This window comes from Hevea brasiliensis, chromosome 17 (assembly GCF_030052815.1).
Source record: "Hevea brasiliensis isolate MT/VB/25A 57/8 chromosome 17, ASM3005281v1, whole genome shotgun sequence".
Lineage (NCBI taxonomy): Eukaryota > Viridiplantae > Streptophyta > Magnoliopsida > Malpighiales > Euphorbiaceae > Hevea > Hevea brasiliensis.
In genome coordinates, this window is record NC_079509.1 from 58,601,222 (window position 1) to 58,613,811 (window position 12,590).

Consider the following 12,590-nt stretch of genomic DNA (forward strand, 5'->3'; position numbering starts at 1 on the left):
TATTTATAATTTATTTTTAATAAATAAATTTATATTAAATAATAATAAATTAAAATAAAAAATATTAAAAAAAAAACACGACAGGAATGTGCCTTGCCTCGTTGCCATTCCTATATTAAATTTCATTTTCGTCCCTCTTTCATTTCTTGCGCCGATAATAACCTATTAACAATTGTAATATTAATATCCACCTAAATTTTATTGAAATGGATTATTAACACTTTTTTTTCTCACAATATTTTTTTTTTAATATTTTGATATCATTGTATATTTATAATTATATTTGTTTTATAATATTTAAACATATATTTATAATTTATTTAATTTATTATTTACCATTTTTTTATTTTTTTAACTATTTGAATTAAAAAAATAAAATACAAATATAGAGTGAAAAATGTTCAAAACAAAAACTTTAACCTATAGTCTTAAAATATATATATATATATATATATATATATATATATATATATTTGTTTTCCTTAAATTATTTAATTATTTTATCAAATTTTTTATTAATTAATGTTAGTTAAAATATTATTTAATTATTATTTTTAAAAATTAATTATTTAATTTTTATATTTTAAAAAATTATTATTTAATTTTTTTATTTTAATAAGATTAATTAATTAATTTTTATATTTTAAAAAATATGTTATTAAATAAAAATAAAATTTTAGTATGTGGAGATTAAATTTGAATTTATATTTTTTAAATTATTTAAATGTTTTCATTTAATTCTTTAATATTAGTTTTATGTTTTTATATGTTGGGGAAGAAAAATTAAGGTAGGAGTATGGGAGAAAATTAGGATAATTTAGATATAAAATATAATTATAAAATTAAATAATTAATAGGATTAAATTATAAAGATTAATTAATATATTTTTTAAAATATAATTTATTATTTAATAAATTAAATAATATTTTAATTGATATTAATTAATAAAAATTAAATAATTTAATTAAATTAAAATATAAAAATTAAATAATATATTTTAAAAAAAATAAGAATTACATAATAATAATTTTCAATTAAAAAAACTGTACGAAAATAAGAAATGGCCTTCACTGGTAAGGAAAGCACCAGCAGAAACAGAAGTGATAATCAAATTACATTTGCATACAGAGAAGAGAAAACCAAAACACTCTCAAATGGCGTTGCAGTGGATGATACTCACTTACGTCGTCGCCGTGGAGGCGGTTCTAGCGGCGGTCTTAACCATTCCATCACCGAAGCTTTTGAAGTATCGATTGGTGTCTCTTGTCTCTCTCCTTCTCCAACCTGCTCTCTTCATTGTTCCTTTCGCCGGCTTCCAGCTCCTGGGTTTTCCTCTTTCTTACTTTTGGATTTTGTTCCTTTCTTTTCTTTAAAGGAAAAATTTTCTTCTATTGAATTTTAGCTGAAGATCATGATAGGCATCGGTGAATTCTAAAATGGGATTTTATTTTTTACGGGCATGGAACATAGAAATGGGTTTCGCATGGAACATAGAAATGGGGTTCTCATGATTTGGGGCTTTTGTTTTTGTTGTTGTGTACAGATATCTATTGGAAGAATGAGCATCGCTTGATGTGCACTTCGGAGATCTGTACCGCTGCTGAGAGGGATCGCTATGAGAAATCGGTAATATTTTTTTTCACTTCTTATTTTAATTGCAGGAAGATTTTGATGAGGAATGTGAAGGTGAAATTTTGCTTTCGATTAAGCTTTAAATTGTGTGATTGATAGAAGTTTTTGTGATTTCCTGATTGATGGTCACTTAGTTCTTTGATATTCAATGATGCTTTCTCTATGATTAGACTAACTAATTGAGATGATTGGCAAAGATCTTCTGCTTTAAGCTTACTGCTGCTGGATCTTTGTAAAGATAATAAAATAGTTTTTTTTTTTTTTATAAATTTTTATGGAGCTTCAGAGATTATAGCATGAAAAAGAGACATTTCCCAAGGAAGTAGAAAATGATTGTGCTATGTAATTTCAAATTTTGGATCTTATTTTTCTTTGATAATCTTACAGAAAGGAGGGGTACTAGTAGAGTTACATGCTGTATAAAAGAGTGAAATGATTTGAATTTCTTATTGTTAAGTTTATACGTTTAACCTTTCTTTGATAGTTCAAATGTTTTGTGATACCAACTGCAATACCTTCTAGGAATCTTATCCTTAATTCCTGGGAAGAACCTTGAAAATATTAGCAGCATTTTCTTTATTTTTTGCATCAATCATAAACAAAGGGCCATGATTTATCCATTTGTGTGTATTGTGATACTGTTACAGGGATGAAACTTGTTTTTTCGGGGGGGGGGGGGGGGGGGGTGTATATGTTTTGGGATACTTGAAATATTATCAATGAGTGATTATTATTATTATTATTATTATTATTATTATTATTATTTTAAATGGGAGTGTGAAAACAGAGAGTGCTTTGGATACAATTACAAAGGTTGAAGGATGCTTAGCAATAAACTATTCCTGGTTCATTATGTTACTTTCTGTTGCACGGTTTGCAGAGGAAGGGTAAAGATTCATCTTTGCCTCCATAATTATATATTTTAAGTAGCAAAAATAACATATCCACGGACCCACCCAAATACATTCATTTTATGGATAATTTAATTGGTCACAAATTAATTAATATAATTTAACCTATTCTTGAATGGATTGGGTGGGGTTATATATGTGGCTGTCCATTTATACCTATTAATATAAATGATATGTGCATTTTTGCCTAATTTGAAATAATACGGTTATCCACAGCTCCAACTCAATTAAGCCTTAATGTCAAATTAGTTGGATTTAGATGTGTAGATCCATTTTCTCCTTTCCACCTGGTTTAATACTAGCTCTTCAAAAGGATTTAGGTCCACTTAATCCTTTTTCATTATTTACCTGGTATCATCCTAGCTCTATTTTGCACTGATTTTGCTCCAACTTTTGTATCTTTGCTAGTCTATGGTGCACATGTCACTAGTAAATTGTTAAGAGGTTAAGATTAACCTAAATCATTTTAATGCTGCCTTTACCAATATCCACCCATTTTGCCAACCCAATTTTATATTAATTTTTTCCCTTTCAATTTATTACTCCCTTGCCTTTATTTTATTTTTACCGTCCCTTACTTTTCTATCCTGGCTTTAACTTATCATCATAAGAAAATGACATCTAGTATCAAAAGTATCTAAATGTTTTGTCATTGATGAGAAGTGGGAAACTGAGAAGATAAAGATGAATGTAAAAGAAACTAAAATTGCAAAAAGTGATGTTTATGGAGGTGGATTTCTCACATTCTTGGATGATAAAATCTTTCTAAGAGCACCACTAATGCAGGGGTCGCTACACTGATGGAGTTTGAAAATATATGTGTGCATGTGTGAGTCCTCATTTCTGTGAAGTTTATATTCATTTGCCTTTAATAACACTATGGAACTTCTGTATTCAAGGGCTTTTTTGGTCACAATGATTGCAATTAAATGTAATTTTTACTATCATGTGAAGATTGTTGTCATTTTTTATGTTACTGGTAGTTTTAGAAGAAATGAATTGTTGAATTATCCATGGCATTTATTAATTAGCACTTTTTAACTTCATAATGTTTCTTCAATGTCAGTAGTTTATTCTGTCTTGTAAATTTGTTGTATTTCTCAATAAGATAATGTCTGAAGATGTATTCAAGTTTTAAAGTTCTACATAGTCATCATAGTGAAGAGCACACATGCACACACTGAGCGAAAGAGAACATTGGCTTTATTTGAATGCATTAAATTCCCAGGCAGACACACGCACAGTGAGAAACACGCGCACAAAAATACATGGACAATAGTGAGTGCTTTAATTAAATGCATATTACATGGAATTTAAATAAGTTTTCTGATTGAATACTCAGCTGGATAAATTTTTTCTTGGTAATGTATTTGATATATTCCTAATTTTTCTTGAAAGAATATGATACATGTGCTTAATAAAAATTTGTATCTTTGAGGTGGCTGTTGTGTGATCGACTGATGCACCTTAGTTATGGGTGGAACTTCCTGAAATTGGAAATTTCCAGCTCTAACATTTTTTTTTTTTCATTTTCTCCCTTCATTACTTATGCCCTCACATGACAATACTTTTATAGAAATTTCTCATAGATCAAGTTTCTTTCATTTTTAAACTTTGCAATGCTAAGTTTATTAAATAATAAATAGCATGTTCCATAATTTTTGTTTGAGTTTTGATGCAAGAGACCAAGTGTCCACCATTTCATTTCCTCACATAGTGTCTGTGTTGATGGAGAATGCATATTTGTGGGTCATGAACATGGGATATTGAATTTCAGCCATTTTGGCTATATCTTGTGAGATTGCATAATAATGGAGAATGCATCTCTGTGGGTAATTAACATGGGATATTGAATTTCAGCCATTTTAGCATCTTGTGAGACTGCTTGATAAGAGAATGCATCTTTTTAATTAAATTTATTTGGAAGCTACTAAATATTATGTTCTCTTGATTATTTGGGGTTCTGTGCAGATCTACAAAGCTCAGAGGAATGTGATTTTATGCACTTCAGCTTGTTTGCTCTACTGGTATGTGGCCATCAGCCTTACATATATAAGTTAGAAAGTCTCTTGGTAGGGGTGAGCAATCGGTCAGTTCAGTTCTTTTAAAATAATTGTGAAAACTTCACCCTCCTACTATCTATCTTCTTCCAAACAGTGCAACATGGAATCAAATTATGCAACTTTCAGAAATTAGAAGAAATTCCAATTGGCACATTCACTTGCTAAATTCCAATGAAATAACAGAAACCCATTATGGAAATCACTAATATTAAATTCATGGTCATCGTGCAATTTTTGTAACTTTGTGTAAGGAAGGATTCTTGTACAAGAGTGCCAGTATTGGCAATCACACACAGGATATGGAATAAATTTATGATTTATTTGGATTTTCCTGAAGTTGAACTTGATAATGGGCCATTGCATTAACTTGATAGCAGGAAGCATAGAGCGAAGGAGAAAATGGCCACAGAAGAGAGAAGGTAGTGGGAGGTTTATGGATAGTAGCTGCAGTGAAAACTTTAATAGCCGATGATGGCAGCTGCTGCAGGTTTCAAATTGATGATGTCAATGGAGAAGGTTTTGGTGTACTAGGATTAGATGGCAGAAAAGAGAAGAGTAGAAAAGAAGAGAGGGAGGATAGGTTGCTAGGTTTAGTGAAAAAGATGTTTATATAGTGTGAATTGGGCGTCTAAGATCATCTGAAATGGATGGTTGAGATTTGTGAAAGTTGTAAAAAAAAAAAAAAAGAAAAAAGGAACAAAAATTGTAGATTGGGAGAGTTGATCTCAAAACCTTCAACTCCTTCACTGAACTTGTTAACCACCAATCTCCAAGTGGACTAAAAATGCTATAAAAATCTGGCAATTTTAGTTATTTCAATTCGGTTCGGTTTAACTGAATTTTTCTATCTTAAAACTGATCCAAACTGAATAAACCTAAGTATTTAAAATTTAAAACTGTGCCAAACTGAATTTCCAAAAAAACCAAATCAAAATTCTGAATTAAATCAGTTGGGTCGGTTTTTTGGGTTTGAACTGAACAGTGCTCAACCCTATCTCTTGGAAATCTAAGCTTGCTTTATCTGCATGCATAATGTGCTATTGTACATGGGTGCAGGTGTGTCTATCGCATATGTAAATATTACAAGGAGATTCAAAATTTGGAAGAGGTGGAGAAGAGGTACAAGAAAGAGTAGTGTATTCATGTTTATCTCTGCCTCAGCAATAGGTGCACAAAAGAGTAATGCTTTACTTTCTGTAAGAACCTTGTATTACGTTGTCTTGTTATGATTTTTGAATTTCATGCGTTTGCAAGTGCATCTCTATTCTCTTGTGCTTGTTGCATTTTTTTTTTTTTTTCTGTAGCTCTAAAGCTGCTGCTTTCAATTATATATGGAAATACAGGATGAATGTAAGCTGGTTAGAAACCCGGCCATTACTATTTAGTAGTGGTTTTCATTGTTAACTTCACAATAACTTATAAAAAATTCCATCTGTACTTTTTTGTCGTCATCATTTGAATGATATTTGATTTGTTAGTGATTCGGCTAAGATAGCACCCTGCAAGTGGGAAAATTGGCCATGGAGTGATTATAATGCAGGTGAAATTGTACCAATATTGTTTTGATTGCCGTTTTTAAGGCAAGGACTGTCTTGTTTTGGTGCAATGCAATGGCTTTGGTGGGTTTATTCATGTACTCTAAAAATCTATCGAGGGTGTTAGGATAGTAGTTGCCAATAATAAGAAGGGTTAGTTTAGTTCATTGGCTATAGTTATATCACTCACCTGGTAAATCCAGGTTTGAGTCCCCAATCTTCTAATCTCCTATCCAAAAAAAAATTCCCCAATCTTCTAATCTCCTATCAAAAAAAAAAAAAAATAGAAGTGCTTGATGTACTGTTTTTAATTGGAAAGTTCTAATAAACCAAATCAATGGCGTTGCAACATTTTGAATTCCTTCATTATTGAACTTATCTCCAAATCATAAAACTTTTTGGTGATAATCGAATATTTGATGTTGGATGAAATGAATAGTGTGATATTCAATGGTAAATCTAAATAAGCTCCCTAAAATTAGTGCCAGCCACAATCTAAATTGTGCCGGAAATCCGATCAAAACTGGTCCTATTATATTTGGAACCAGAATCGGTTTAAGGCCCTGAATCCAATTGGAACCTGGACCCTGAGGGTCGGCTTGGTCCCTCCCTCCCTGATCTTTGAACCGGATTGAATTAGAATTAGTGATTTGGTATTTTTAAAAATAATAATTTTTTAAAAAAAAAAATTGACTGTTGAGTTGTATGAAATTTGAAATCACAGTGATGCAAAGTAAGAAGAATTTAGCAAGAAGAATAACAGAAGAACTTGAGAGGAAGAAGACGGTTATTATTCAATTACAACATTCATATTACATAAAGTTCAATCCATTATACATACAGAGATTACAATCATCAACTCTGCTCTTATCTCTATTTAATAGCTATATAATTACTTTTAACAACTCAATAATTACACCAATCAACATTAGACACGTATCATAAGATCACTTTTAAATCATATTAAAATTGAAATTATCAATTTTAAATCATCTTTAAATTAGATCGTAAACGATTTTGATTAAGAATCAGGCATAATTCATTTTTTGGATTCAGGAATTTTGAATGATTTTTCTTATTTAATATAAAGCAAAAACGTAAAAATAAATCAAGTAAAATATGACATTTATCTATATGAAAGAAAGGTGTAAACGTGAAAGAAGAATTCATACATGAAATGGGAATGGAATGGAGAGAAGCAGCCGCAAATTGTCACATTAAAAACATGCCATTGCCATTGCCATTTGCTGCCTCAACAGACAACCTCTATGTCTAATTTCTTATACCCAAATCATCATGAGTTGAGCTCGCATGGACCCCATCGAATGGACAAAATGAGTCAAACGGTGTCTAGACATGTGTGTGCGTATACACAGGGCAGAGGCTTTCTTCAACATTTGCTTTTGAGCACGTTTTTAATGTGTACAATGCAAAACACATGCTTAAACTGATTCTAATTAATCCCTCTTTCTGCTTAAAAGGCAATTATGCTTGTCTAAATTTGAGAAATTCTGAGAAAAAAAAATTACTAGAAAAGTTATGGGAAAATCAATTCATATTAATATATGTATTTGCATGTTTCAACATTTAGGGATTTACAATTTCTCATCAAATAATCATGCGGTGAGTGTGCATCTTACAGTGTAAGAGATTAAATACATAAATTTTAGAAATCATTGATTTACTGACATCATTTTAAGTTAAAATTGAGTATTCTGTTCAAATAGAATTAAACTAAATTATTGAAATTGAATTAATCAATTTTATAAATTTTACGAACTGATTTTCATCTTATTTCATTATTTTTACTTTGATTTAAATTTCCTTTCACTTAATTTAATTCAATTTCATTATGTCAAAATGTTCTTTTTAAAAAAAAAAATTAAATCAAAATGAGATAATAAAAATTTTAAAAATTAAAATTAAATCAAATCAAATTATCATATAAACTAAACTAAATTATCAAATTAAATCAATTTATTAAATTTGAAAAACTAAGTAGTGCTCATCCCCTACTCTAGGCTAGGCTAGGCTAGGCTAGGCCAGGCGATCTCTTAGATGAACAACTTCACTAAAAAGGACATTGGAGAATCTATCGACCAAAAGTCAAATCCACACCAAATAAGCAAAGCCTATCGGCCACCTTTTATATCTCCTGAAAACAGCTAAATTTATTAAATGTCAATAATTTAAAGTTATATTATTAAAAGCTAAAATTTTTAATTATTAAGTCTTTATTAATTAACCACTAATTATTAATATTATTAAAATTTTATTAATAATATTAATTATTTTAATAGCTACTAAATTAGACATCCCATATTGATAGAAATTCTTATAAACCAAAAACAAGTATTAATAAACATTTCACATTTTGCCATAAAAATTTATGGACGGTAACGATTATTTGATGGTACAGAAGAATTTTCCTATTTATATATATAAATTAATTCTGCTGTGAACGAGTTGACTTCTCCAGATGAATTAATTTGATGGAATTGATGATGTCTTCGTGGGCAAAGAATTCTAAACAAAGATTTTGAATTGATCAAAGGGTGCAGTCGTTAGTCAATTGATATATTTATCCTTAAATTAATCAACAAGTTTGAATTTGTCTTTCAGCTTTGCATATTAATCAACGAGTTCCTGCAGCTGGGACTGGAATCGGTAAAACTTATATTAATCTATTCCTATCATGCCTAATGATTCTAATACCACCAAATTAAAACTCATTAGTATTAAATTATTAAATTTTTTCTGAAATTTAAAAAAAATTAAAATTTTATAATTTTAGAAATAATATTAATATTGTTGATACCGTAGTTCATGACACACGTGAGCCATAAAATTGATGTCTTCTAGTTTGAAAACTAAGTGAAAAGATGGTATAAAGCTAGCCAGCCTTTTCCCACTCGTGGACCCTCTCAATCATATTTATATCTAAAGTTGGCGCATTTTGCAAATGCATAACATGTTTCTTTTTTTTTTCCTTGTGCCCCACGTTTAAGTTTAAGTTTAAGCTTGAAATGTTATTCAAATAAAATTCTCTCCATAAAAAATAATTTTAGAATTTGAATACCTGATTTTAGAGGTAAACCTCGTCTAGTAATCAGCTCTATTATGTGATGAAATACCAAAAGAGTAAATCTAAGAATCTTGCAAATCCAATTCTAGCAGGTTAGTGAGAATTTATTTGGTTTGAGCTGATATTCAAAAGAAATATACATTATTTAAAATGTTTATTAAGAACTTTAAATTAAATTGACATTTCAATTATAAGAATCTAAAACAACTTTTATTTGCAATATTTAAAAGGGTGTTTTTTAAAAAAACAATTTCAAATCAGCTTTTTGACCTTATACAAATTTTAAACGAAATTTCAGAGAATTTATGATGAGACTGTTCTCATTTTACTTTTATCAATGAATTAAAATAAAGATGTATTTATATTTGATTCAGATGAATAAAAATATTGATGCATAACTTCTAATTTTAATATACCATGTGAAAGAAAAAATCAAAGAAGAAAAGATGCTAGAAATTTAAATCCTTGACTTTGCATTAAGGGTAAAATACTCAACCAGAAGTGTGATAGCATTATTTTATGAATTTTAAACACTCGAAGTATATTCTAAATTTGTTTTCACATTGATTCTAATAAATATTCTCTAACTAGATGTACATGTATACATGTTTAATTAAATATAAGGGAAAAAAAAAATTAAAGAATTCAACAAAATCTTTGAAGTTCTTCAAAATGATCGTTTGAGGTTCTTGAAATCAACAGACTCGATGCATTCCAATCCATTCCTGTAAGGATTCATTTGTTTCAAAAGCTCGGTTGTTTTCTCCTTGGTCTCATCACCACAGCCAAGCTGCAACAGTAACACTAGCTTTTGAAAAGCACCCACTTGAAGAACCTCAACCAGAACTTTCTCTTTTCTTCCATATTTGTTAAGCTTCCAAATACATGAAACTGAATATTCTGTTGCCAATTCTGATACCCTCAAGATTTTCTTTACCAGCACTGGCCATGTTAGGCAATTATTGTATGCCTCTTCTCTCCCTTCTTCGCAATCACAAAGCCTATCAAGAACACCTAAAGCTCTCTCACATGTGCTCCTTTCTGAGTCGATAATCATTTCTATCAGTAAAGAAACCAAACCCATCTTCACAAATGCTGATTTGATCTTCTCACTGGAAGAAGGAGATGAAAGTAGACAGAATATAACCGTTAGAGAAGCTTTGGTGATTTTAGGGCATATTGGGTCTTTAATGAATCTAAATAGGACTTCATTTACTCCTTCAATGATTGCAAGTGCCTCTGCATGTTGTTGATCTGAGGAAAGAAGCTCTTTTAATGCAACAATGGAGTTCTGCTTGGATGAAAGATCTCTGCACTCCAAGAACCACAACATGCAGCGTAGAGAAGCTTGTGAGCCTAAATATATTTGCGATTCCACATCCAGTGGAAACATCCAATCCAAAATAGACAATATTTCCTCCAAAATATTGGCATTTCTTTCGAAAGAATCTGTGGCAAAGGCATTGAATGTTGAAGCTAACACGGCGCTTGCTCCATTATCCACAATGCAACACCTATTACGCTCACTTTCATTGCCCCATTTCTTCATTTTCTGCACCAAATCCAGGCACTCGTATTGATCCAAACTCCTGGTCGAAGCAGCGAGACTTGAAAGAACGTCAGAGACCTGAGTAGGAGAGACAGGAACTCTGGGTGTTGGGATACGTTGGATGCCAAACTTGCTATTCTCGACACACCAATCTTGAATCATTTTCCTGAGATTATGATTGGGGATGAGATCAAAACTGGTGAGTATCTGATTGGTAACAGGGCAAGTGAAATTCCCAGCCTGAAGCCAGGCCTCAATGTTTGATCGATCATAAGTGAATCCAGAAGACAAAGTGACAGGATCTTTCATAAGATCAAGAGAAATGGGGCAAATAAAATGGTTGGGAATGAGCAGCTCCATATTGGAAGTGGATTGCTGCTTCTTGCGAGCATTCTTTCTTCTCCAACCAAAAACCATCATGAACAAGAAAGAAAAGCAGAAATTATATAATTTCAGAAAGAAGAAAGATTTGTTCTTGAAAGTGAAATTAAAATAAGGAGAAGGGTTGGTCGGATAGAGAATGATATTATATGAAGTGATGGAGGGGGAGAATACAAGTATATATATATGGTGAAAGTGCGGCTTTGAAGAGTTCTCACTTGAGACACGGCGTTCAAAGTGAAGAGCTTAGCAGAGGCTCAGAAAAGAAAGAAAGAAATTTGAATGAAGAGGAGAATGAGAAACGTTCAAATTGAATATTGAATGTTGAATGTTTGAAAGGTTTTAGCGTCAAATCAGTGTTTTAAGAATTTTGGCGCGTGGACTACTTCAATATTATTATATAACTTCGAACTGAGAAACCCTTCTTTTTATTATTATTATTATTTTAAAATTTCATAAATTACAAAGTAATTTATTATTTGTTCTCTAAATTTTGATTGATATTATAATTTAATTCTTATATTTTAAAGATCAAACGATTTAACTTACCACTTATACTTTTGTCAAAATTAAATATCATTCTATTCAATATTGTCACTAGTTTAAATAAAAAGATAAATACACTCTTTATTTAATTAAAAAAAATTTACTAATTGATTCTTAAATTTTGACCGGTATTATAACTTAGTTCCTATATTTTAGAAAATAAACAATTTATTCTTGTATTTGATCATTGCTGAAATTATTATAATTTATTTTTTTTATTAATTTTACTCTTATTAAAATTTTTCTTAAATTTTTTTATAGAATAGAAAGAATTAATTTATTTAAAAAATTAATTTATTTAATAACAATTAACTTTAATCGAAGAAAAATATAAGTGACGAACTAAATCGTTCAATTTCTAAAATATAAAAATCAAATCATAATATTGCCATGGGCCAAACAATAAAATTTCTTTAATTGAATAAAAGCTTTCCAGTTCACTTAAATTAATAATAATAATTGATAAAAAAAACCTCTGATTTTGGTAGAAAATAAGTGAGAGACTAAATCGTTAAATTTTTAAAATACAGAAATAAAATTATAACATTAATCAAAACTTAAGGATGAAATAACAAATTTTTATAAATTATTTAAAAAAATAATAATTCAAAGTTATACTATGAAAAATAAAATGGCTGAAATTGAATAAAGATGAAAAATGAAGTGGAGAAAGGCATACACATTGAATTGATTCAGCACCTTCTTCACGGGCTTCAGAATAAAGATGGCTAAAATTATTTTACTTTTGACTTATTGGCCATTGGCTGAAGTTAATATCAACTTCTGAAATCAAACCAAAATTGCTAATATTGTTCAAATTTTCAAAAAAGAATTTTAAAAAAAAAATTCGAAGCAGAATGGTGTATTTCTGAAAAGCTGGCAAGCCA

General features: G+C 29.8%; 2 protein-coding genes across 2 annotated transcripts; one reads left to right on the top strand and one right to left on the bottom strand.

Annotated features, from left to right (window-relative positions):
• Nucleotides 1–1,061: 1,061 nt before the first annotated feature.
• Nucleotides 1,062–6,058, top strand: LOC110650156 (uncharacterized). The gene is made up of 4 exons (XM_021804984.2): nt 1,062–1,327; nt 1,545–1,627; nt 4,516–4,571; nt 5,664–6,058. Exons 1-4 carry the CDS (start codon nt 1,156–1,158, stop codon nt 5,740–5,742), a joined length of 390 nt encoding a protein of 129 aa, XP_021660676.1. The 5' UTR covers nt 1,062–1,155; the 3' UTR covers nt 5,743–6,058.
• Nucleotides 6,059–9,677: 3,619 nt separating this feature from the next.
• LOC110650154 (U-box domain-containing protein 21-like) lies at nt 9,678–11,310 on the bottom strand. The gene has a single exon (XM_021804982.2). It carries the CDS (start codon nt 11,194–11,196, stop codon nt 9,895–9,897), a length of 1,302 nt encoding a protein of 433 aa, XP_021660674.2. The 5' UTR covers nt 11,197–11,310; the 3' UTR covers nt 9,678–9,894.
• Between the last annotated feature and the right edge of the window lie 1,280 nt (nt 11,311–12,590).

Bases quoted from the DNA above. Each gene is read 5' to 3' on its own strand.
- LOC110650154 (XM_021804982.2), bottom strand. From the start codon at position 11,196: ATGATGGTTTTTGGTTGGAGAAGAAAGAATGCTCGCAAGAAGCAGCAA.
- LOC110650156 (XM_021804984.2), top strand. From the start codon at position 1,156: ATGGCGTTGCAGTGGATGATACTCACTTACGTCGTCGCCGTGGAGGCG. The intron at 1,628-4,515 runs GTAATATTTTTT...GGTTCTGTGCAG, and splicing joins GGGATCGCTATGAGAAATCG to ATCTACAAAGCTCAGAGGAA. The intron at 4,572-5,663 runs GTATGTGGCCAT...ACATGGGTGCAG, and splicing joins TCAGCTTGTTTGCTCTACTG to GTGTGTCTATCGCATATGTA.